General features: G+C 43.0%; 1 protein-coding gene across 3 annotated transcripts in view; it reads right to left on the reverse strand.

The window, feature by feature from the left end:
• Positions 1–25,815, reverse strand: part of CLIC6 (chloride intracellular channel 6) — a 48,628-nt gene extending 22,813 nt beyond the window's left edge. For all 3 annotated transcript variants that reach the window (XM_074970239.1, XM_074970247.1, XM_074970258.1), the window contains exon 1: positions 24,540–25,815. In XM_074970239.1, coding sequence (XP_074826340.1) covers positions 24,540–25,658 — 1,119 coding nt within the window. In that variant the 5' untranslated portion in view covers positions 25,659–25,815. The remainder of the gene's footprint in view (positions 1–24,539) is intronic.
• Between the last annotated feature and the right edge of the window lie 565 nt (positions 25,816–26,380).

Here is a 26,380-nt window from a genome sequence, read left to right on the forward strand (position 1 = left end):
ATCACAAGCCATTGCTTAATGGCATTATTAATTTATGCTCTACTATTTTCATCAATTTTTTACTGTTCTTCTCTCCCATTGTTTGCTTTGTGTATGGGACCAGCACAAAGGTCCAAAGTGGAGGGAAATGTTCCATGCACCATTCTTTCCTCTTCTATTTAAGCTTACAGGGCTGGGTGTAATCCTGTTTTAAACTTTCAACATGCTAACAAAGGGGCTCCTACTAGGCAGTGTGGCCTACTGAATAGGACACTGGAGGGGGTCTCAGGAAACTTCAGTTCAAGTCCTGGCTCTGACATGGGTTTGCTAGGTGAGCTAGGGCAAGTCATGTCCATCCCAGTGCCTCAGTTTCCCCATCTGTAAAATGGAGATTTTCATAGTGCACTCCTTTGTGAAGGATTTGAGATCTGCAGATGAAAAGTTTTATATAAGAGTTAAGTAGTAGTATTTTTATTGTGTTACATTGTATATATGGTTATGATCTAATAGTTAAAGCTCCACGTATTCTGCAGTTGCATGACCACAGAAATTGCTGCAACTAAAATTCCATAATAGCTGCTATCAGAACCACTCGATGTTCAGTCACTCATAACTTCCTGAAACTTTCACGTATTGAGCTAAAATTTTCCATGCCTCTAGCAAATGCCTGAGGGTGAAATTTTGTATTTCCTGTGTTTTTTGGTTTGAAGTTTGAACTAGGGCTGTCAAACAATTTTTAAAAATCACAATTAATCCCTAAATTAAAAGAAGTCAGGATTAGTCGCAGTTTTAATGGAACTGTTAAACACTAATAGAATACTAATTTAAATTTATTATAAATATTTTGGATGTTCTTCTATATTTTCAAATATATTGATTTCAATTACAACACAGAATACAAAGTGTACAGTGCTCACTTTATATTATTTTTATTACAAATATTTGCACTGTAAAAAGATTTTTAAAAATCTACAAGTTGAAGCATGAAAGAGCATATGAATGTTTGGCATCTCTGGCACGTAAATACCTTGCAACGCCAGCTACAAAAGTGCCATGCAAATGATTGTTCTCGCTGTCAGGTGACATTGTAAATAAGAGGCAGGTAGCATTATCTCCCATTGATATAAACAAATTTGTTTGTCTTAATGATCAGCTGAAGAAGTAGGATTGAGTGGACTTGTACGCTCTAAACTTTTTGACATTGTTTTGTTTTTGAGTGCAGTTATGTGAAAAAAATTCTACACTTGTAGATTGCGTTTTCACAATAAAGAGATTGCCTTACAGTACTTGTATGAGGTGAACTGAAAAATATTATTTCTTTTATCATTTTGCAGTGCAAATATTTGTAATAAAAATAATATAAAGTGAGCCGTGTACATTTTGTATTCTGTGTTGTAATTGAAATCAATATATTGGAAAATGTAAAAAAAAACCCCACAAATATTTATAATTTAAATTGGCATTCTATTGCTTAATCGTGCAATTCAAACTGTGATTAATTGCAACTATTTTTAAAAAATCTAGTTAATCTGTTTTGCTTTAATTGCTTGAGTTAACTGCAATTAATTGACATCCCTAGTTTGACCAAAAATGGTTTGGCTTTTGAGTGTGGGGGAAATACATTTTTCCCCCTATTCTCAAATAGTTCTTAATAGCGTTAAAGTAAGGAGGAACACCAGGCAGCACAACTTCCCTTCCTTCACTGAAGAGCACAGAGGCCCTTCCCCTTCCTCCCTCTGGGATGAGGGAGTTTAGTTCTCTGCCTCCCACTAGCAGTGGCTGATTAAATGAGGCTGCAGGAGGAAGAAGAATCTGAAGTGGGAGCAGGAAGAGCTGGTGCCTGGCTGGGGAGTTCATCCAGGAGGTGGAGCAGAACTGTCACCTGATGGGAGAAAAAGAACTGTCCAAGTTGGGAGTGCCCTAGCTGGATCTGTCCCCCTGCTTCTTAGCTCAGACATTGACTGCAATTTTTCTGGAAGTGCTTTGTTTTAAACTCCAAATGTTAAACAACTTTTTATGTAATCTTCCTTACTGATACCAAAGTGACAATACTCTTTTTCATATAGGGCTTCTATAAATGCTTCCACACTTTCTCCAGTTCTTAGCACCCTTTGGTAAAAGCATGACCATCTATGTGTTACGTTCCCTTTGAAAAGAAATTCTCTTCAAACTTCTTAACAATGATATCCCAGTTATTCTTATCTCCTTATCACCACCAAAGGTAAATGACTAATAGATGATCTTCTGCTTCACTTGTTGCATAAGGGCACATTTTCACTAGCAACATTAAAGCACTGCCATGGCAGTGGCTTGTGTAGTCGCGGCAGAGCGCTGGAAGAGAGCTCTCCCAGTGCTCTAAAAAAACCCACCTCCACAAGGGGAGTAGCTACCAGCATTGGGAGCGCGGCTCCCAGCGCTGGTGCACTGTCTACACTCACACTTTACAGCACTGAAACTTGCAGTGCTCATAGGTGTTTTTTTCACACCCCTAAGCGAGAAAGTTGCAGGTTGTAAAGTGCCAGTGTAGACAAGCCCTAAGTTAACACAATGGCCAATACTTTGCTGCTCTCTGCATTTAATCTTCTTTGTGGTTCTGGTGAAGTGTCCCATTCATTAGGCCTGTCTGTTGGCTTCTCATCATGAGTCTTTTGAAAGGCTGAAAGTATTTTCTGGTCCTTACTTATGCTGGTTCAAACTGAATTGGTTTCTGACAGTGTCACTTTTTCTGTGATTCTTTACTTTTGTAATGTAACTTTGTCCTTATTCTGAGCAAAGACTTTTATTAGAATAAGAAACAGTATTATCCCTAAAGATATGTTGTTTGCTTCACTGTACAGTTTCTGCTTAGAGTCTTTCCCAGCCCGTTCCTGCCTAGCTTAGTACTACAGAGATAAAGAAACACTAATGATAATTATCAGAGAAAGAAAGAAATAATTCAATCACAATCTCTACTATTACACCTGGCACAAAAATTCTCTTTTTGCTCTGGTAAGAGTCCTATATGCACTTGAGTTATATTATGAGCTCCTAGACTGCTGAGAGATTTTACAATAACTGGTAATTTACACTACCATCTGTCTAAATAAATATATATTGTGATGGGGCAAGGCCAAATAGCTATAGAAAAGTAGTGGGACATAGATATATTAGCTCTAGGCTAAACAAATCCCTGGTACCAGGACAAGTTAAATGGCAGCAGCTTCAGGTCAATTAAGACACCTGAGGCCAATTAAGAACTTTCCTGAAGGCAGGGCGAATGCTAGGTTGATTAGGACACCTGAAGCCAATCAGGGGCTGGCTGAAACTAGTTAAAAGCCTCCCAGGAGCTGTGGGAGGAAGTTGTGCTGTTGGAGAGACTGAGCAGTACACACCATATCAGGCACAAGGAAGGAGGCCCTCAGGTAAGGGTGAAGTGGGGGCTGCTGTGGGGAAGTAGCCCAGGGAATTGTACGTGTCCTGTTTCTAAAAGGTCAGCTGCCATAGCTGATACTATTAGGGTCCCTGGGCTGGAGCCCAGAGTAGAGGGTGGGCCTGGGCTCCCCCTTTTGCCCGCTCCCTGATTAATCACTGAGACTGGGAGACAACAGAGACTGTGCAAGGGAGGATAGCTTCTCCTCACCTCCCTTGCTGGCTTATGATGAAAATGGCTCAGTAGACTGTGACCCTTGTCTCTAGAGAGAGAAGGGTTACATGGAGGATCACAGTGAGCCTGTGAGGCTAGTGAAGTCCGCCAGGAAACGCGGGACCCACGGAGACAAGGACAGAGCTTTGTCACTATATATATATATATATATATATATATATATATATATATCAACAATAATTCTAAGTTTAAATTTTTATTTCTATCCAAAATTTTGTTGTTCTCTGGTATAAATTATTGTAACAGACATTGAACAATATGTAAAATATAATTAGCCCTGAGTTTACAAAACCTTATCAATATTTGTAGATGTTTGATACAGTACTATTTATGCAGGTAGTGATAGAATTGTACCATTCCAAAATGCAAAATTTACCATATTCCAATGGTACTAATATATGAAAATATAGCTAGAAATCATTTTGGTTCACTTGACTGTAAATATAATGCATATTAGTAGCATGTAATACATTGTGGTGATCAGAAAGGCATCATATAGGCTTGTTGTTTGTGTAATAACATATTCAGACTAAAGCTTTTGTGAGGCAGAGGCAAACAACCTAATTTTTTCTGTATGTAAAACACTTTCATTTGGGGGCTTAGGGCATAAGTGCTTTGTAAATTTTGCCAAACTGTTTTGATGCCACCTAGTGGTTTTATAATGAACATCTTTACTTCCTTGCATGCAGTGTTGCTGTAGCTGTGAAAGTCCTAGGCTGTTAGAGGGACAAGGTGGGGGAGGTAATATCTTTTATTGGACCAACTTCTATTGGTGAGAGAGACAAGCTTTCGAGTTACACAGAGCTCTTCCTCAGGTCACCCACCTTGTTATATTTACTTCCATTCATATGATATCCTGTACAATGGTAACCTTCAATATTAACAGGTTTTATCTGTCATTTGGGAGCAAAGTCCCAATGCAGATTCTTTTCCTTTTTTATTGATGTTGGCCTTGAATTCCATATATAAGAGCTAATACTGATCTTAATCTGTAGAAATTTTAAATTCATCATAAAACTTTTGAGCTAAAGAAGTAAAAAAACATCCTGCTGTAGGTTAAAAATATTTCGTTGAAATAGCTAGGAGTAAAATTGTTTGGGCTTCTTAGCTATCAAAAATTATTTTAAACAGCCATATATCTTCATCTACTTGATTAACATCAAACTTGTTTAATACAGATGTGTGCAGCTTCTATTTATCTGATGAATTACAAAATGTAAAATATGACTGGCAGTTCATGAAACCTTTGCGCATTGTGGTCTGCCAGCGTGGACCCCTGACTCATGCTCTGACGTGTGGGCACAGGGATCCACACTAGCAGATTCCAAGGCAGGATAGAGGCCTTGCTAGGGTTGGATTCACATTTAGGGAAAAGAAGGCATAGAATAAGAATAAACAAACAAAACCAAAAAACTATGCCCTCAACTATTTTTGCTCCTGTATAATATTGAAAGGGGGGTATGAAAGGCTTTGCTGGTGGAGTTGTGTAAGGCTCACAAAATGTATACTGTTTCCTCTCACAACTTGGTTGAAGGGACAAGGTGTTGAATTCAACTTTAACAAGATAGCCTTTGTCCCAAATGTTAACTAGCAACTGAAGTTAAATAGGTGTTAACAAAACAAAATTATAAACTGTCTGACTAAAAATCTCTTCCCCTCTAATTGTTATCATTATTGACACTTGGGATGTGGTCATTTCATTAGCTGTCCAGTCATCCAGGCTAGTCAGAATCTAAATGTCTAACGTTCAAAAAAAGGGGCAAAAAAAAAAAAAAAGAACTTTTGAAAGAATCTTCTAGCGTCTCTTTACAGAAGGTCACAAGCTCACTTTCTTCCTTTATAGGGTCACTTTTAAAGATTTTGCTTACTGCTAAAGAGGGAACTCTTCTTTACCTTCACTGAATCAAATGCAATAAGAAGCAAATCTTGCCAAATGTGTGGGGGGTGGGGCGGAGGAAGGAGGAATCTTTAAGCCTAAAATAAGCACAAGTAATATCAACCAAATAATTTTTTTCAGTTATACTCACCAAGATATATAGCTTTGTATTGCAAATGTTTCTATAACCATTAATGATTATAGTGTTGCTAGTATGAAGGTATAATTCCCAATGAAGTTATTAAGAAGCCTTCATTACTATTTCTTTTCTAGAAATAAGAGGCCTACAGCTGCTCGTATTTACTTAAATGGGAGCTGGATTTGGGACCATCGTTCACTTTTGATGTTAAATATTTAACACCTACCCAGTGCTCCAGCACCTACCCAATCTGTCTACAAACAGTCTATCCTATTCTGATCTGGATTACATAAAGCAAACCAATAAATAATTACTCCATGAAATACAAAGAGACCAGACAGTGTACATAAAAATCAAAAATGAATAACAGTATAGAACTCGTCTATTTACTACTAAAACATGTGCGGCTCTCAAATATACACCTCCCACCCCATTACAAACGAAAGATTTGTCCAGAGAAACAACAAAAATGAAACATAAACAAATAAGTTGTGAACATAGTAACCTTGGGGCCAATACTGTTATCAGTGATGCCAGGGGAGATTTACCAGTGTCTTTAATCAGAGCAGGGGCCCTAAATATTGTCATACAAATAGGATATTTTCATCTAAAATTGAAGCTCACAGCAGGGCTATGAAAATAACTGCAGGCAGTTTTTAAAAGATTTAATCCTGCGATAGAATCAGATTATTTTACAGGTTGAAAAGGAATGTGATTTACTAAATTACTTTTCTTGGGCATGTTGGCGGTCCTACATTGTGTATGAGTAATGATATCATGCTAGCTATGGTACTGTTATATGAGCTAGGTGAAATGTTATGGGTTGAATTAAACCCCCATTGAGATTGATAGGTGTGAACTCACCCTTTAATTAGCATAACTGTAAGCATAAGCCCCCACCTAAGACAAGAGGTGTGTGACCCACCTATCAGCTGTGGCTGAGTATTATTTTGGGTGGGGGAGAAAGAGACCACACAAACTGAGAAGAGGCAAGAGCAGAGAAGGAAAGCAGTACAAAAGCCAAGCAGGAGCCTGTAAGCACAGTGTGTCTGGAAAAAGCTAGGGGGAGTGATTGGGGGTCTGGTGTTGGCTAAAAGACTTGGGGGGCTGTAAATGAAGGAAATTGCTCCTTTTGTTCTCTATTCCTTCTACATTCAGATACCAGGACTTTTGTAAATTTTTTATAAATAAACAAGATTGCATCAAAGAAATACCAGGCTTCAACAATTTCTGCTTCCAGCTGAAACCACCTCAGGGCCCCAAACTTTGACTGGCTGCTCAGGTCAAAAAGGGTCAACATTGTGACCTACTATGTACTGAACATGCAGAACTAGTATTGGAGTCATGTTGGGTCCTACAGCAATTCAAGAAGAAACCCCCAGTATCTCGCATGATGGGAGGTCAAACTAATGTAAAGTGGGTTTAATTTTTTAATTTTAAGTTTAATTTTAGGGGGGAAGGGATAGCTCAGTGGTTTGAGCATTGGCCTGCTAAACCCAGGGTTGTGAGTTCAATCCTTGAGGAGGCCATTTAGGGATCAGGGCAAAAATTGGGGATTGGCCCTGCTTTGAGCAGGGGGTTGGACTAGATGATCTCCTGAGGTCCCTTCCAACCCTGATTCTATGATTCTATCGGTGCCTTCTACTTCTGGTAGCTGAAATCCAACATTGTACATGATGCAAAAGTAATCAGTACGTAGTCATCTGCTGCTTCTCTGACCGAGAAATAATTAGTAATTTATATAAATCAGTAACTTAAGCCCAGTTCAGCCCTGGGAGATCTTTCTGCTGAGGGCTCCCATTACATGCAGATTTCTCTTACGCTATGTTGGGGAAGAGGGGCAATCAGCTGCCTCTGTGGCAGTGCTAGCCCTTCTCAGGAACCTACAGGGTCAAGATTCATTGTGGGAATGAATCCGTCTCCATCATTCTCCCACCACTCTTAAGGAGATTACACAAAAAACGGTCATGCAGCCTAGGTGTGAAGTACATTTTTTGCTGTCTCCCTCCTTTTAATGGAGGTCTGTGGGAAGGAACAGCCAGATGAAACTAGGCAGAACACCTCCAGTGAAGCCAGTCTGCCAGAGGGTAGTGGGGAGAATGGAAGTGCAAGAGCCAGCATGAATGTACCGCCCATTCTGCAAGGGGAAGAACAGCCACTTGAGAGAAATTCCATGCTCTGCAGAGATTTCCTCCCCCAAGTCTTGTTCCTGAGGATTGTTCTGTTGTCCTGAGCTTGTAAACTGTTCAGTGTGTTTTCTATGGTCTGGTAGGTGCTGACTGTAATAGTAAAGTAATCAGTAATATGTAACTGATTACCCCTTGGATCTAGTAATCAGAAGTTTGTAATATATTACTCTTTTTCTCAAAGCAGCTTTAACAATCCTGTCTGCAAATAAAGTATCTTTCTCCCATTAGTAATTTACATGACAATTCCATAATTCTTTTATGGACAACTCCTGAATTAAACAATTATGATTGCTTTTACAAAGATGATTTTTAGACTGTATTTAGAAAATCTGCAAGGAATGTGCATGGAATATTTTAAATAACCTTCTATTAATTTGCCAGTAAGTTAATAAAGGCTGAAGCCCTCAAGTACACCTCAGTGCTGATTAAACAAATATTGCCAAACTTGCAAGTATAGTTTAATTACAAAAAGACTTTGTCCATCATGTTAATGGTGCTGCTTGTAGGTCCTGGCAAACCAGCATTTCTTTTAATGACTGTTTTCAACATATTTTACAATGGGTTCCATAAGTGTTTAAGCACAGTGGTTAAGACTTTTTCAAAGCAGTGTAGGTGATTTAGCCATTCATTCAACCCAGATTTTAAATCAAGACTAAATTTATTAAAAAGACGTGTTCTAGTTCCACCAGGAATTATTTTGGGGAAGTACTATGGCCTGTGTGAAACAGGCGGTCACACTAGATGATCATAATGGTTCCTTCTGGCCTTGGATTCTATGAATCATTCAGAACGGAAGCCGTTTCATTTTAGTGGAAAAAATGTGGCTAAATTCCTTACACAGCTTACAATACAATCTGCTTGGTCATAGGCTGACGGGAGGCTCATTCACAGAGGCAGGTTTAACATAAGAGTGGTAGCAGCAGCAAGTCGTCTTCTCCCCAGCTTGGTAAGCACTGCTTCCTCTCAGCTGCTGAGATGGGAGCCCCTCCCCTTTCAATCTACTTTTAACCACTACAAAAATAAACCTACTGGAAAAGAAAGTTGTGTTCTTTTTAAGACCCACACTATGTTGCTTTGTTTAACTCTTCTCTTCACCTGGCTGTATTCTTAGATTTAAAAACCTACACAAATATAGGCAATGACAGCCAAAGAAACTGAATGCTCTGAAACTGCACATGGCTAGCTATCTGTGGTTCTGTGAACATTTGGAAATGCTGTACCCATTTATAGATCACTGGATTAAAGGGTCTGATATTTTTACTCCACATGGTTCAAAACCTGAATGTCCCTTCACTTTGAATGCTAGTGAGAGACTGAGTTTTGTCTGTTTGTGTTAAAATAACGATAACCAGGTCACAAGTGCACAAGCAACAAACCAAATGCTATTAGCTATTTATCCTGTTACAAGAATAATGGTTTAAATACCTCAATGCTATTTCTAATCCGTATTTAATAACATGGCAAAATACCAGCTGAACATTTTACATCAAGACAAACTTGTATCCTTGTTAAATTCTTACAGGGAATTATTGCAACAAAAGAGCATTATATTCTGGAACACATTATAGGTCTGGGAAAAACAGATTAACTGGGATTTTAGTGACACATCCTGTTTAACATGATATTTAACATGTTGTATAGCCACATTATTTAATCTACATGCAAAACCTACATTTATAAAATATCTATAATATGCCTTGTAAGAAAACAAAAAGCATTTAATAAGCTACGGAGTGGAAAAAGATGGAGGGGGTGGTGAGGTGGACAAGAAAGCAATCTTGCAATGATAATCCTAATTCCTATACTTGGGCCAAGTAGGGAAAATGAAAGAAGAGGCTGGTTGTTTTTGAATTGGGGGGGTGTTTCATTTATTTTCTACTCAAAACAAATATTCATGCAGAATGTTACAAATAAAGGACTCTGTTGGCTTCAGAGGGACCTGGCTCAGAACCTCCCACAAAGCATTGGTAATAGCTGGGTATATTACCCAGTGAAATATTGGTAATGAAAAATATCAGCCCCAGAAGCAAAATGATAGTGGGGATCTGGTGGAAGTGATCTTTTTCCTCTCCTTTCCACCGGAGGCTCCCAGTGCAGGGTATGCTCTCCCCTCTTCTTCCCCCCCCCCCCACCCCTATTGAAATACTTTGTAATCTGTGGGAATCAATTATTGCTAAATAAACAATATTGTTAAGTAAAAACATGCTCTAGAAATCCTGCTACAGACTAACCAACCTCAAGTGTTCAAAAAATCAGGATTCAAGCCCCAAAACATTGTAAGTTTGGTTTAAATATATATTAATGACAAATTTGGGGGGAAAGGTGTATTTGCCTGCTGGTTTTTAAATCTTTTGGGTTCATTCAACAAACGTTTTTAAACTTTTGTATATAACCATAAGGGCTAGGAACCTTATTTACGTAATGAAATCTCAGATTCTCATGCAATTGCTCCACTCCAGGGGCTGGAGGTTCAAGAAAAAACACCCGATATTGCAGAACTTGGAAACACTGCAAACCCCTCACACCTTCAGTCTACAACATTGTATAAAGTAGCCTGTAGTCTGGCTCGTGTGAAACCAAATTGTATTACAACTTGATTTGGGGTTAAAAGTGTTTGAAAATAGTTCCAGACATGATTATATGTCCTAATGTGAACAGGGTCTAAAGTAAAGAAAGTGGCAGGATTCTTTTTATTTCACGTTTCTGAGAAACCAAGTCCCATGTAAATAATGATGTACATTTAAGATATTCTATTCTGCTGTTGTTGAACTCATTAAACGATTATAGTCCTGATCCACTTTCAGCCCAGATGAAAAATAGAGTATTGTTATATTCTGAAATTTCTGTTTATGAATGGAAACAGAACCAGAGAGGGAAACATCACAACCACAGCACTGTCAGTCTGCCAGTGCCAATACTACCCTTTCTGAGGAAAAAGAAATAAGTAATCGCACCCCCCCCCCATCCCCCAGTCATTAAGCTAATGATCTAAAACTGTTCTGTGTCTCTAAGGGCATGGCTACACTTGCAGATGTAGAGTGCTTTGAGTTAAACCAGACTTCTTAGAGCGCAGTAGGGAAAAGTGCTGCAATCTCTCCACAATGACAGCTTCAAGCGCATTGGCATGGCCACTTTTGCAGCACTTGCAGTGGCATTGGGAGCAGTGCATTATGGGCAGCATGCAAGTGGCTGCAACGTGCATTTCAAATGGGGGAGGGAGGTGGAAAGTGATAGGGAGTGTGTTGTGTGTATGGGGGGGGGAAGAGTGGGTTTTTGGGGGGCTGAGAGCATGTCAGCATGCTATCTTGTAAGGTCAGACAGCAGCAGACCCCACCACCACCTCTCTCTCTCACACACAGCATTCCACAGTAATGGTTACTTTTTCTCAGAGCAGATAAGCAGCTGACTGTCAGAAACAGAGCTTTGAAAGGGCATATCCGCATTCCTGTAGTGATTCAAAAACAATGACAAGAGTGGCCACTTGACTTACGGGGATTATGGGACGTTTCGGAGGCTGATCAGAGCGCAGCAATGCAACACCTCGTTCATGCTGATGCCCAGGCATTGTAGCCAAAGCCGCAGCAAATGTTATTCCACTCACCGAGGTGGAGTCCCAGGAGCGCTCTAGCTGCGGAGTCAGAGAGCTCTACGTGCCTTGCCAGTGTGGACAGGTAGTGACCTAGGGCTCCCGGGGCTGGTTTAATGCACTCTAACTCGCAAGTGTAGCCAAGTCCTAAGGTTTTGTAAAAGAAGAACTGGAAGGGGCAAAACTCCTCCCTGTATGATCTGAGCAACAATTTCCTTCCCACACATGCCCCGGCTCACTTAATATATAATCATGGAAAGCGGTGTTTATTTCTGAGTAAGGCCCTCTCCAGGAAACCTTGGGCTTTCTGTGTCACACATTACTGCATATCATGCGTCACACGTTGTCAACGACCATTGAAAGCCTCAAACTATTCATTCATATAAAATGCTATATAAATTTAAATGTATTATCATAAGCAGGTTTTAAACAACTAATTAAAATGACATGCACTGTGTAAACCATCGACATTTTGTTTACAAAACTAGAGAAACTTAGTTTGGAAAACTAAAAAAAGTTTGCTTAAATGCCAAAAAAGAGTTTGAAATTACTGAAAAATCAATTGGTATGTAATCATTCAACTTCTTCAGTCTTTTATCAGTAAATAAACATAGCAAATGGAAATGCAAACAACTCCTTATCACATGACGTTTTATCAGTTAGCAGCAAAAAAAAATCCTATAAACTTCATATGCCATTTAATTATGCTCCTTATAATAACCTGTGTTCTAACCAAGGGATATGTGATTCTTTTCTTCAGAAAAACTGGCATTAGAGACCACCTGGGGTTACATTGTATTTTAGTCCAAGGAATCAAAATATGCAGAAAACTATGAGGACACTAACAGTGATAGAAAGTCAGAAAGGTCCAGAATCCTCAAAGATATTTAGGCTTCTACCTCCCATTGATTTGGACACCTAAATACCTTTGAGGATCAAGACCTAAATCTCTACTTGTTTCAGTTGCCCATCTGTAAAATGGGGATAACAATATTTGTATGTATTAAGATGGTACTCGTTGGAGTGAGGACTGTCTCTTGGAGTGCACAGTACAATAGAGCCCTGATCTCAGATGGACTTCAGTTCTATTGTCCTATTAATAATAATAATCAATGCAAGGCTGCATACCCTCTGTATGTCCTCACAATCACTAGAAAGACCTTTTTTTTTTAAACTTTTAAAAATAGGGCCGTGTGTATGAGTCTGTGACAGGTTTGGTCACAGACACCTGCTTGGGACTGTCACCTTACATGCTGAGATTACCTCTGAACCCGTTTTCCCTGCCAGCTTGGGACTCCAGAACCCTGCCTTGTTGAGCCAGACACACTAGCATGCTACAACACTGATCCAGGTCTGGTCCACACACACCAAAGCTGCAGGCTTAACTGAAAATTGCTCAGCAGGTTACCTGCCTCCAGCACCCAGACACGCAGTTCCCAATGGGATCCAAACCCAAAATAATCCATTTTACTCTATATAAAGCTTATACAGGGTGAACGCCTAAATTGTCCCCCCTCTATAACACTGATAGAGAGAGATGCACAGCTGTTTGCTCCCCCAGGTATTAATCACTTACTCTGGGTTAATTAATAAACAAAAGTGATTTTATTCAGTATAAAAAGTAGGATTAATGTGGTTTCAAGTAATAACAGACAGAACAAAGTAAGTCACCAAGCAAAAACACGCAAGTCTAAGCCTAATACATTAAGAAACTGATTGCAGGTAATATCTCACCCTCAGAGATGTTCCAATAAGCTTCTTTCACAGACTAGACTCCTTCCTAGTCTGGGCCCAATCCTTTCCCCCGTATAGCCCTTGTTAGTTCCAGCAGACATCTTAGGTGGAAAGCAGGGGTGTTCTCATGACTGCCACCCCCCCTTCTTCTGCTCCACCCCCTTTCATAGCTTTGGTCCAAGGCGGGAATCCTTTGTCTCTCTGGATCCCCACTCCACCTTCTAAATGGAAAAGCACCAGATTTAACAATGGATTCCAGTATCCTATGACATGGTCACATGTCCTGTGAGACCCCAGCCTTCATTCTTTGAGAGGTGGCCCACACACACCAAGGAAGGTTTGCAAGTAAACAGACCATTTACAACCAATTGCCCTAGTCAATGGGAGCCATCAAGCTTTCAATCCACCATTAATGGCCCACACTTTGCATGAATTACAGTAGGACCTCAGAGTTATATTTCATATTCCTAGTTTCAGATACAAGAATGATACATTCATACAAACAGGATGAACACACTCAGGAAATTATAAGCTTTGTAATGATACCTTACAAGAGACCTTTTGCATAAAGCATATTCCAGTTACATGATATTCACATTTATAAGCATATTTCCATAAAACATTATGGAGTGCAACGTCAGAGGCCATGAGAGAGAACTGTAAAAAAACAAACAATCACAGAACCATAAAAAAATGGAGACAAAAAATGAAGCACAGCTACTGTGCATGCTATGACTCTAAGCAATGCCACACACACCATGCATGTGAGACACTTGTAAAGCAAGATAACATTGTGTGACATTCTGTAATAACCATAAGGCTATCTAACTTTTCCCCCAGTAATAGAATAGTGATGCTGTAGATCGGAATGCCAGCAGAAGTTGCGTGAACTGGTATTTTCTTTCTTTCTACGCAAATAAAAAATGGATCCTCTTCTCCCTGCCCTAAACTACAAAAACATATAAAATTAAACAACTAGCAGAATGCAAAGCTCTGAGCACAGCCCTACAGCTGTTTTCTGTAGCCACAGGACATTAGGGAGGGCTGCTGTTACCCAGATGCATTTACAAAACCAAGGCTAGTCCCTGCCAAACTCAGGGCATTGGCAGCAACGAGATAAGGAGAACTCTTTTCTTTGCCCTTGGGAGTTTTGTCTGTAAAGAGTGTAGAGTCACACCCAGAGTGAGGTTAATAGACCTTCTTACCTAGAAGAATGCTCACATGAGGAGCAAAGATTGTAGGATTGAGCCCCTAGGGACTTCATCCTGCATTCCTTGAACATTTAAAACTACCACTAGTATCAGTTACAAGGAACATAGGATCAAGCCCTAGACACTGATTCAGACCCTGACTCTGTTCATCAAAGTGTTTCAGGCCTATGTGACTAAAGCACGTGCTTAAAGTAAAACACACACTAATTCGATAAGTGAAAGCAATAAATGTTTAAGAACATAATTGTGAGGACATAAAATGTTTAGGTTTTGATTTTTAATACTTTCTGACTAAAATAATTCTAGACCAAGAAGAAGTCATTTGCAATGACATTACAGAGGACAGATGCTGGAGAATGACACAGTATTATGTGCATAAACTACTCTTGGGGCCTTTACAGACTTCAGCCAAATAAACAAAATGTATACATCTTATCATTTGCAATCCTCACATTACAGGGCAGAAAGGGAACTCAAGATGTTTGGAGGGATTGTGGGGGAAAAAAAAATTGACACGGGGTGGATTCAGCTTTACATATGTGACCACATTATGATACCTCTATAATTTTGTGGTTGTGTCTTTTAATTTGTCTATTTTTGGAGCAGGGTTTGGGTTGTATGTTGTCAGAATTGGCATTAGTATACCTCAACAAAGCACTAAATTGCTGCATAATGTGTAAGCATGCCTTCAAGATCAAAGTTGCAAAATGAGGAATTTCAGTGTATAGCTTTTAAAGCTATTTTTCAGTGAACAGGTTCAGGGAGTAAATTTATCTGTATAATTTTAAGTTCTAAAAAACAGCTCAGAATTGCCCCCCCAAAAAAGTGGGGGAGAGCAATTGTAATCATAAGTAAAGCTGAACCTCTGCCCGTGCTTTTAGAATTAATAAACTGTTTTTTGCTGCCATTGAAACAAAGGATTTCAGTTTCATATCTCCTTAAAACATGTGTAACTTTTGTTTGCCAAATTTATGTTGATCCTTTTCTCTAAAAATGTACCACTTTAATAAACTAAAAAAGACCTCAAAATAAGTAGTCAACTCTATAAGCATCTGCAACCAGTGCATAGAGTACACACAATAACCTGAAGAGTTATGAAAGGAATTCATAATGCCAGCTCCTCTTAAGCTGTATTATGGTATCCTAAATTGCCATACTCCATCCAACAAAATAGCTGAGAAAAGGCAAATGCTTGTGGGAGGTTGGCCAGTTTCCTGCTTTGTGAGAGTCTTGGGAACAAAACAGAATCCCTGGCTAATGTGTTTAACTACTGCACACAATTGTCTCTGCAAACTCAGCACTTCAAAATACATACAAGATTTGAAACTGCAATACAAATATTTTATAAATGGCTATTTGACAGGAATTGCCTGGTTGTGCTGGACAGCCCCAGGTGGCCAGTTTGAATGAAAGCACGATTTGGTTTTGTTCTGGTTTCATTAAAATAAGCTAGTTGATGGATAGTTGCCCTTTCCTCACCCATTCCCTAATGTAAGGTTGAGCTGTGCTTATGCTCTGCCTGGGGCAATGATTCTCTTTTCTGGCTACGTCCTTTTTAAGTTAGACTGGCTGCTATGATATGAATTATGGGGCGTGATTGGAAGACCCTACAATTAAGGTTACGTTTTAGTCACAGATATTTTTAGTAAAAGTCCTGGACAGGTCACAGGCAATAAACAAAACTTCATGGCCCGTGACTTGTCTAGGACTTTTACTAAAAATACCTGTGACTAAAACTTGGGTGGGGGGTTCAGGGGGGAGGGCAGACCAGGGGGCACCGCGGGCGCTGGTGTGGTGACCTGGGACCCCACTGGTGCTGGTGGGGAGGGTTGATAAGGCTGGCAGGGCTCCCCACCCGGCTCCGCGTCCTTGAAGCTCCTAGGCAGCAGAGGGGCACAGGCTGCCGGGAACTTCAGCCAATAAGAGCTGCGGGGGTGGGGCCTGCAGGTGCGGGCAGGGTGGAGCTCTTCCCACCCCCCTCCAGCCCCTCCACTGCCTAGGCGCTGCAGGGCCATGCCAGTGGGAGCCCCCCACCCGAAGGTAAGCAGCCCCCTGCCCCTAGCCCCCTCCTACACACCCAAACTGCTGCTCCTAGCTCAGGGGCTGCCCGTGCCTTACAGCACCAGGAAGAGAGGAAGTACAGAACCAAATAAAGGCATCTTGTCCTGGAGGTTTGGTGATTTTAATTTAATAGGTAGAGAACAGGTAGGATGCAAGAGAAGGAGGGATGGGCTATATTCATTAAGGAGAGCATGTAGAATGAGTGTGGAAAGAAGAGGGAAGTTGGAACTTTAGGGAGTAGGGTTGCCAGGCATCTGGTTTTTGACCGGAACACCTGGTCAAACAGGGACCGTGGCAACTCCGTTAAAAGTCCAGTCAGCGGTGCAGCGGGGGCCCGGGGATAAGGCAGGCTCCCTACTTGCCCTGGCTCTACGCCGCTCCTGGAAGCGGTTGCCAGGTTCCTGCGGCGCTTATGCACTGGGGCAGCCAGGGACTGGGAGGCTCGGTGCACTATCCCCAGTGCCGGCTCCACAGCTCCCATTTGCCAGGAACAGCAACCAATGGGAGCTGTGGGGATGCGGCAGCACCTGCAGGCGCAAAGACAGCACACACCATGCAGAGCCACCTGGTCGCCCATGTGCCTAGAAACCGCAGGGACTTGGCAGCTGCATCCTCAGAGCTGCGGTAAGCGCTGCTGGGACGCTGCACCTCCTCCCACACCCCAATCCCCTACCCCTCATCCCTGGCCCCACCCCAAAACCCACACCCCCAGCCAGAACCCTCACCCCACCCCCTGCACCCCAACCCATTGTAACAGCCTGGAGCCCCCTCCTGCACCCCAAACAGCTCATTCCCAGCCCCACCCCAGAGCCTGCACCCCCAGCCCAGAGTCCTGACCCCCTCCTGCACCCCAACCCCCTGCCCCAGCCTGGTGAATATGAGTATGGGGAAGAGCGAGTGACAGAGGGAGAAGGGATGGAATAAGCGGGGCCTCAGAGAAGGGGCAGGGCAAGGGGGCAGGGCAGGGTGTTTGGTTTTCTGTGATTAGAAAGTTGGCAACCCTACTCCTGCTCTCTAACACTCTCCCAGACCCCACATGGCCACCTGCACCCCAAACTCCCTCCCCTCTTGCACCCAAACTCCCTCCCACACCACAACCCCCTACCCCAGCCCTGAGCCCCAACCCGCACTCCAAACCCCTTGGCCCCAGCCCAGATTCCCTCCTGTACCCCAAACCCCTCATCCCCAGCCCCACCCCAGAGCCCACACCCCCAGCCAGAGCCCGCACCCCTCCCACATCCAACCCCCTACCCCAGCCCTGAGCCTCCTCCCACACTCCAAACCCCTTGGTCCCAGTCTGGAGCCCCCTCCTGCACCCAAACCCCCTCCCCCAGCCCAGAGCCCCCTCCCGCATCCTGAACCCCTCATTTCTGGCCCCACTTCAGAGCCCATACCCCCAGCCGGAGCCCTCACCACAGCTCTGCCCCAGTGCAGTGAAAGCGAGTGAGGGTGGGGGAGAGCGAGCGACAGAGGTAGGAAGGCTGGAGTGTGTGGGGATGTGGGGCCTCAGAGAACGAGCGGGGCAGGGGTGGGACCTCAGAGAAAGGGCAGGAAAGGGACGGGGCAAGGGTGTTCCATTTTGTGCAATTAGAAAGTTGGTAACCCTATTAGGGAGGAGGTTGAGGAAAAGAACCAGGGACCTTTTCCACTATTGTCTAAATCTAATCAAATGTTCCTCTACTCACTCCACAATGTCATGTCCTGGCTTTGCATTTAACAAATCCAGTCACCTTAGGCAAATCTCAAATGATTTGCTTTGCTCTGGATCAGCAATGCAAGCTTATCTGAACTTTCCCAAAAACTTTTAGTTTGCAAAGTGGGCTGGAAGCTTCACAATAAGAGGCCTTTTGTGAGATTCCCTGTATTTCATATATTAACAAGAACAGAAATCCATAAAAAACAGGGCAATGTAACCCCACATACTTGCATATGTATTTATACCCTTTAAAGGTGATCTAAATTCTGGTCCCCGATAACAATGTGTCTGTATTATAAAGATTAACAGTGATTTTTTTTCTTTTTTTACATATATTTGTTTGGGTAACAGAAGTCAGTTGCTCTCCTCATAAATCATACTCAATCAAATTGATTTTCACCAGTATATAACCCCATGGATGAGCAAAAATCCAAATCTGAAGTATAAATCTTTCCTCTGTGATTTTCCTGGAAATCTGCATGTCAAACGTCAGATACAGAGTGAAGTACATCAGATGGGAATACAGGCTGTGATTTTTTTTTTCCAATGGAATTTGAGCACCTAATTCCTACGGGCTCCTTTGAAAATCACAGCCACAGTACTTAAAGAAAGATATCAAGTCCAAATAATTTAATTTTAGGATAGTCTTTTTTTCTTAATACATAGGCTAGACCACAGTTCCATAACTGGATCCTATAAACATTTCATGGAAAGTAAAGGTGTGACATTGCACTCCATATGATTTTATGAAAATATGCTAATGAGTGTGAATACAATGTAACTGGAATATGCTTCATGCAAAAGGTCTCTTGTAAGGTATATTACAAAGCTTATAATCTACTGAGTGTGCTCATCCTATTTGTATAAATGTATCATTCTTGTATCTGAAACTAGAAATATGAAATATAACTCTGAGGTCCTATTGTAATTATGCAAAGTGTGGGCCATTAATGGTGGTTTGGAATCTTGATGGCTCCCATCAACTAGGACAATTGACTGTAGATGGCTCTGTTTATTTGCAAGCCTTCCTGTGAGACAGGCTCGGAAGAATGAAGGCTTGGGTTCTCACAGGACATGTGACCATGTCACCTGGTATTGGAATCCATCTTAAACCAGGGGCTTTTCCATTTACGAGGAGGGGTGGGGACCCAGAGAGACAAAAGATTTCCGCCTTGTGCCAAAGCTATATAAGGGGGTGGAACAGAACAAAGGGGGCTGCAGTCATGAGAAACCCCCTAGCTACCACCTGAGCTGGAACAAGGACTGTATCAGGGGAAAGGATTGGGCCCAGACTAGGAAGACATCCAGCCTGTGAAAGAAACTTATTGAAACATCTCTGAGGGTGATATTTTATCTGTATTCAGCTTCTTACTGTATTAGGCTTAGACTTGCGTGTTTTATTTTATTTTGCTTGGTAATTTACTTTGTTCTGTCTGTTACTACTTGGAACCACTTAAATCCTACTTTTTGTATTTAATAAAATCACTTTTTACTTATTAATTAACCCAGAGTAAGTATTAATACCGGGGGGGGGGGGGGACACAAACAGCTGTGCATATCTCTCTATCAGTGTTATAGAGGACGAACAATTTGAGTTTACTCTGTATAAGCTTTATACAGGGGTAAAACTGATTTATTTGGGGTTTGGACCCCATTGGGAGCTGGGTATCTGAGTGCTGGAGACAGGAGTACTTCTTAAGCTCTTTTCAGTTAAGCCTGCAGCTTGTAAGGGGACATGGTTCAGACTTGGATCTGTGTTTGCAGCGGGCAAGCGTGTCTGGCTCTAACAAGGCAAGGTACTGAAGTCCCAAGATGGCAGGGAAAATGTGTTCAGAGGTAGTCTAGGCACATCAGGTGGCAGTCCCAAAGGGGTTTCTGTGATCCAACCCATCACAAAAGGTTCCTCCTCTTCTGTATTATAAAGCATGCATCAGGTGAAATATCTGTAAGCATGGTGCAGTAGCTGGTTTTTTCCTACTCTTTCTTTCAGTGGCCAAAATGTGTCTGCCTTGTTTACTTTCTTGTGTATCAGAATTCCTGATAATTCAGCAAAATTCTAAGACTATAGGGCCAGATCCTTGGAATCAGCTATTTGGTGCACAACACTTCTCAGGAAAGGTGCAATGAAGGCTGGAAATCAATGGAGTTACTTCAGATTACACAAATGTAACTGAGATCAAAACCTCACCCATTGGAAGGATGAATGAAATGAATCACCCCATGAATAAGAGACCAAAAAGGTTACAAAGATTGGATGAAATCTGTTATTTTAATCTTAGCCTTTTGAAGAGCTCTTAAGATACACCATTTATTGTTAACCAGAATCTGAGCAAGAACAAATTTGATGGAAGATCTCATACTGAAATGAGTAGTCCAGCTGTTTGAGTTCTGCACTTACAGCCAAATTACTAGACCCTCTGATCTTCAGAATCACTGAAATCTGTAGTTAAAACTATGAGGTTTAATTTTGATCTTAAAAAGAAAAGGAGTACTTGTGGCACCTTAGAGACTAACCAATTTATTTGAGCATAAGCTTTCGTGAGCTACAGCTCACTTCATCGTATGCATCCGATGAAGTGAGCTGTAGCTCACGAAAGCTTATGCTCAGATAAATTGGTTAGTCTCTAAGGTGCCACAAGTACTCCTTTTCTTTTTGCGAATACAGACTAACACGGCTGTTACTCTGAAACCTGTCAATTTTGATCTTACCTGGAATATCTTAAAGGTGACCTGCAAGTATGTTTTTAAATGAACCAGGTGTAGAATTATGTCCTGAATATCCTAAATAGTAAGTTTAAAAGCAGTATTCAATTCCTAGGCAATTTTAAACTTACCAGAGAAGATCTGCAAAGGAATATCTGGTGGTTAGATGCCCACATCCCACAGAAAGTCAATGGGAGTTAAGTGCATCACAGCCATTTGTGCCTTTGAAAATCTCCTTCACCCTTCTTTATGATTGTTTTATGGCCCCTGAAGTCACAGATCCCTGGTTCCCATGAGTGATCTCCCAGTATGCCTGAGGATGGTGACAGTAGAGCCACCAAGGAATCCAGCTGAAGCATGAAGGTGCCCTAGAATGAAATAGGTAGCTGTTTTTACTACACTGGGCAGGTTGGCAACTTAATGTTTAAATATTATGAGGTGTCTGTTGGGAGATAATGGTGCTGGTAATTCAGGAATTCAGAAAAATAGGTAACAATGGTAACTTTTTAATACTTTATGTAAAGATATGCTTCAAACTAATGTTTTCAGGTCTGCAACAGACTTCCTGTGTATCCCTGTATTATTGTACCTGTATTTTTAAATATCTTGAGCCCACTCTGAGCCACGGTGGGGACCCACCTTCTCTTTCCCATCCCTTCCCAGTGGGCAGGAGGAGTACAGAGAGACAGTGCAGCTCCTCACAGTAGTAGAGAGAAAGAGGCATGATTCCTTCCAGGAGTAGAAAAGAGCGGGGCTCCCTGTACTCTCGAATGCTGTGAGTGGTTTGGTGAAGGGGGAGATGCTGGGCTCCCAATACAGTACTGCTCTAGGATGCCAGGCTGAGAGGCGGAAAAACAAGAGACCAGTCTTAGCTAATAAATTTAGTCCTTTACCAAGTAGGTGTACAGTAAAATGTTCGGATCTGGTTATATCCTGTCAGTGAAGTCATTAGAATGACGAATGCATTATTTTCAAAGCATTCTTAAATTACTAATGTTAAATCAGTCATGAAAATGTTCCTCCTTCCTTTTAGAAGTTCACAAATATTTCAATTAACTATGCTTAAACCTTATATTTTTGGATTATAAGCAAATTCACATTCTTATCCTTATTATGTCCGGCTCTCCAATTCTGATCCCTCAGATATTCTACAAGGACTGGAATCATGCTCCAAGTGTGGTTTGCCTTTGCAAAGTGACTTTATGAAAGTGACAACATGGGATTCTGCATTTATGATGTCTCAATGATAATCCGTATCAAATACTATCCGTTTTTGACATACAAAAATGTGTTTTTCTGACCGGCAGCCCTTCAATCTCTGCTTGGGATTTGAAAATCAGAAATTGTTCTCATTTATACTGATGAAACCTCTGCCACATTATGACCTTAATTACACCTGTGCGATCCTGTGCGATCCTGCTCCATTTGTGGATGGATCTATGATCATAATACAAAACAAAAAGGAAGTTGCATAAGTGGCCCTACAAATGGTAGTTAACAGTTTACTCGACCTATGAGCAAAAAAAGAATGGAGTTCTCTCTGCCAGATCTGAGTTGGCCCTGCAGGGCTGACAGCAGTAAATATGTAACTGTCATTAAAGAAAGCACAAACGACTGAATATGCACAGGGTGCAGATCTACTGAGTAAGAAGGTAACATTTTTTCACAGTCGCTGTTCAGAGTAAAATTGTACTACACAAGTTCTGCTGTATAGATTTCTACTTTGTCCCAGAAATATTAATTTCAACTCTAGCCTCCGCATTCAGCTAATGGAGATCAATATGGTAGAGATAAGTTATTTCCAGTAACTTTATATCACAGCCAAGCTTGTATTTTAAGAAAAAGCTGTGGGGGGGAGGGGGAACACATAAAAATAGAGAACATTTATCTTTTCAGTATGGCACTATACAGTACATTGGATATTCAAAACTCAATAGCACTTGTAAAAATAGGGTTTTTCCCCTGTTTTTGTTTGCTGTTTGTTATAGACCTAGCTTTATGTATGCAGTCCTAAGCTTCAAGAAAGGGGGAGAAATCAAGGCATAAATTGCTTGGTCTTCTGGATTCATTGCCAAACGGGAGGGGGTGATCAGACAGTGAGTTTTTTCTTCTGACTTCATTCTTGTGCTGGTGGATGAGACTGGGTCAACCCATGAATGAGTTGTACATTCTGCTTGGGAAATATTACTTCCAGTAAGTTAAGACCCAAAGTGGCCCCTTGTTTTCTTTGTTTATAAGACTAGCCCTGACTTGGTCAAACTGTTCCATACTGCTCACTGTTGTGCCTGCTAAATGTGGTTGTTGCCCTCCAACAGTGGAGGACCTGGTTTTCATGGTGCTGACCCAAGGGTCTACCCATGCTGGTCTGACTTCAGGATCAAGGCTATACTTTGTAAAACTGAGCAAGTAGGCAGAAATTAATTTCAGGTAACATGTCATAAATGTTACAGGTTTTTTTTTATTTTGCCTGGGTTTTTTTTCTAACCTAGATTTCACCTGCTTGAATTATAGGTATTCTGAACTTATGTAAATTGTGTATCTTTAACTGACATACTAACACATTACACAGCAGCATGGGTTGGTTGTTTTCAAAAAAAAAAATTCTGAATCCAGAATTGCCACATTTGTCTACATTTATTATCTGAAATTAATTTCAATTCTCTGTATCTGTCAAACACTTCCTGATCTTTTAGCATAAAACATGCTATATAAATGTGACATCATATTATCAATGCTCTTAAAAAGGAATTTTCTATTTTCTTCCAAGTAAGTCCCTATAATGTCACACCTTATGTATTTTTCTCTAGGGGTAACTGTGGTGTATCTTCTGTCTCCTCCTCCTTTGGAGATTTTAAACTCTCCAAGGACCTTTAACAAGTATTTCTCTACTTCACAAAATGTTGCGAGAATGAATTATCACATTCATGTACTTCATGTGCTCAGATACTACGATAATTAGCACCACAGAGAAGCCCATGAACAATCCAGAGTGATACCTAGATTCTCATACACGTTTCATTTAAACATATGGAGATATATAGACAAAAAAGGCAAAACACGTCAAAATAGTTGTCGGTGAAAGGCCTTACTGCCAGTTTTGCACTTTTCCTTTTCTTGTTGGTGTTATTATTAATTATTGTAACTATTAGAATGATAAAACCACGATTTTCAGCACAACGGAGAGTGGAAAACTTTGCACCGTGACTATATTTAACCAGGAAGGAATGAAAAGTCAAAGGAAATTTATCTCGGGATTAAATAATAACCAAACCATTTTAACAAAACTGGATTTGCGTCTGGCAGATTTAAATGACACTAGTAACAGCAAATGCACAAGCAAAGGCTCTCTCCCGTATAGCTGCGCTCTGTAAGGAATATGGGGCTGGGGGGGGGGGGCGACTAGATGGAGCTCCCTCAAACTACTCCACGTTATTGTAACGCTGAGCTGCACACTGTCACCTTTTTTTGGTAAAACTGCATACACATATGGTTGGACAGAGGAGTCACTGCATACATTTAGGCTGTGTCACAGGGCGATCGCTTTATCTAGATCTCCCCCAACCACCCGTGATTATAGGAAACTGCTAACACCAGCCCATGACCGGCAATCATGATCTACACAACAAATCTTCCCCAAGCTTGAGGATCGCCGGCAGGGAGCCGGCTACTGGTCTAAGGGAAGAGCAAGGGTACAAGCGGATTGACTGATCAGGCAGTTTTACCTTGACGAAGAGGGAAATGTCATGCTCTTGCGCCTCTTCCCCGGGTTCACCAGGTGTGCTCGCCTCATCCTCCTCTTCTTCTTCTTCTTCCTCTCCCTCTCCCCTGGCCTGCATGCCGTTCAGGTTCATGGCTTCCTCGCCTCTCTCCGCTCCCGCAGGCTCCTCGGGGTCTCCGGCTGCAGGCGGCTCTGTCAGGTGGTTGCTCAGTTCATCCTCACCTGGGGAGCCCTCTGGGCTTTCTCCCGTAGCAGCGTCCTCTGTGCTTGCGTATTCTGCCGCTGGTGGTATTTCCTCGGTGGCATGGCCTGCGGCGTCTCCTGCCGCGGGGGGTTCTTCGCTTGTCGCAGTGCCTTCGGGATTTGCTCCCGCTGGTGCAGTGCTTCCCAGACTTTGTCCTGCCCCAGTTTCGTCCTCCCCTTCCTCGGGCTTTGCTTCTGCCGTTGCATCTGCTTTGCCGTCCTCTTCCTCTCTCTCCTCCTCCTCTTCGCGCTCTTCTCCTTCGGGGGCTCCTTCCCCCCCTGCCACCTCCCCAGGCTCTTCTTCCTCTCTCACGTCCTCCCCAGGGTCTCCTTCTCCTTCAGGGTCTTCTTCCTCCTCGGCAGCCTCTGCAGGATCTTCTGCCTGGGGCGGTTCTGTCCCGGGGGCAACCCGTTCTGCGCCTCCCCCTTCCGCGGGGCTCGGCCCCGGGCTCTCTCCTCCGGGGCTCTCCTCCGCGGGGGGCTCTGCAGGTCCTTCGCCCTCCCCGCTTCCCCCTGCGTCTCCTTCGCCCCTTTCCGCCGCGCGCTCCCCAGCTGGGCTGTGCGCCGGGGCAGGCTCCTGCCGCTGCCCCTCGGGGCTCCCTGCTCCTGCCTCCTCTTCCCCCGCTCCTCCCTCCCGCGGGCTCCCCTCGCCGCCCCCTTCCCCGGGCGCCTCCCGGTCCTTCCCTTCAGCTGCTCTTTCTGCTGCATCCTCCTCCGGCCGGGGCCCGGGGGGCTTCTCCGCCGCCGCCACCCCTTCCTCGCTCCCTCCCTCCTCCGGCTCTTGGGAGCGCTCTGGCCCGAGCGGCTCCGGGCTCTGCGCCCCGCTGAGCCCCACCGCGGAGCGGGGCTCTTCTGCGGGAGAAGGGGGGCTGCTCTCCATGGCAAGGGGCCGGAGCGCGGGTCCTGCGAGAGGCGCCGCCGCCGGGGACTCCTGCCGCTTGGCTATGGCGACTCCTCGCTGCACCCGCGGGGATTAGCGACTGGCCCGAGCCCAGGGCCAGCAGCACCTGCTCGGCGCCCCAGAGCGCCACGGGGCCGTCTGCGCATGCTCCCTAGCGGCGGCTGCCCTAGCTCGACCCTAAGTCGCCCTCGGAACCGGCTCCCCGAGCCAGGCGGGGACAGCGCCGGGGGCAGAGATGGCAACGGGGAGGGGAGGGGGGGGGGCAAAACCAGGGGGCGACATAGGTGCTGGAACTATCGGTGCTGGGGGGGGGGGGTTGCCGCAGCCGCACCCGCACCCCCCTGGCTTTCCATTATAGACCAGCTTCGCAGTTCGGTGGAATGGCTCTCAGCACCCCCACTGTACAAAAAGAAAAGGAGGACTTGCGGCACCTTAGAGACTAACCAATTTATTTGAGCATGAGCTTTCCTGAGCTACAGCTCACTTCATCGGATGCATACACAAATTGTCCCAGCCACCCTGCGGGGCGAGGGAAAAGGGAGACACGATAGAGAAGATTGGGGGGGAGGGAGGAACGGGGGATGCAGGTGCAGAAATGGGGGCTGGGAGTAGGGTGACCAGATGTCCCGATTTTGGGGTCTTTTTCTTATATAGGCTCCTATTACCCCCAATCCCCCTCCCGATTTCTCACAAATCTGAGA

The sequence above is a fragment of the Natator depressus genome, chromosome 1, assembly GCF_965152275.1.
Source record: "Natator depressus isolate rNatDep1 chromosome 1, rNatDep2.hap1, whole genome shotgun sequence".
Lineage (NCBI taxonomy): Eukaryota > Metazoa > Chordata > Testudines > Cheloniidae > Natator > Natator depressus.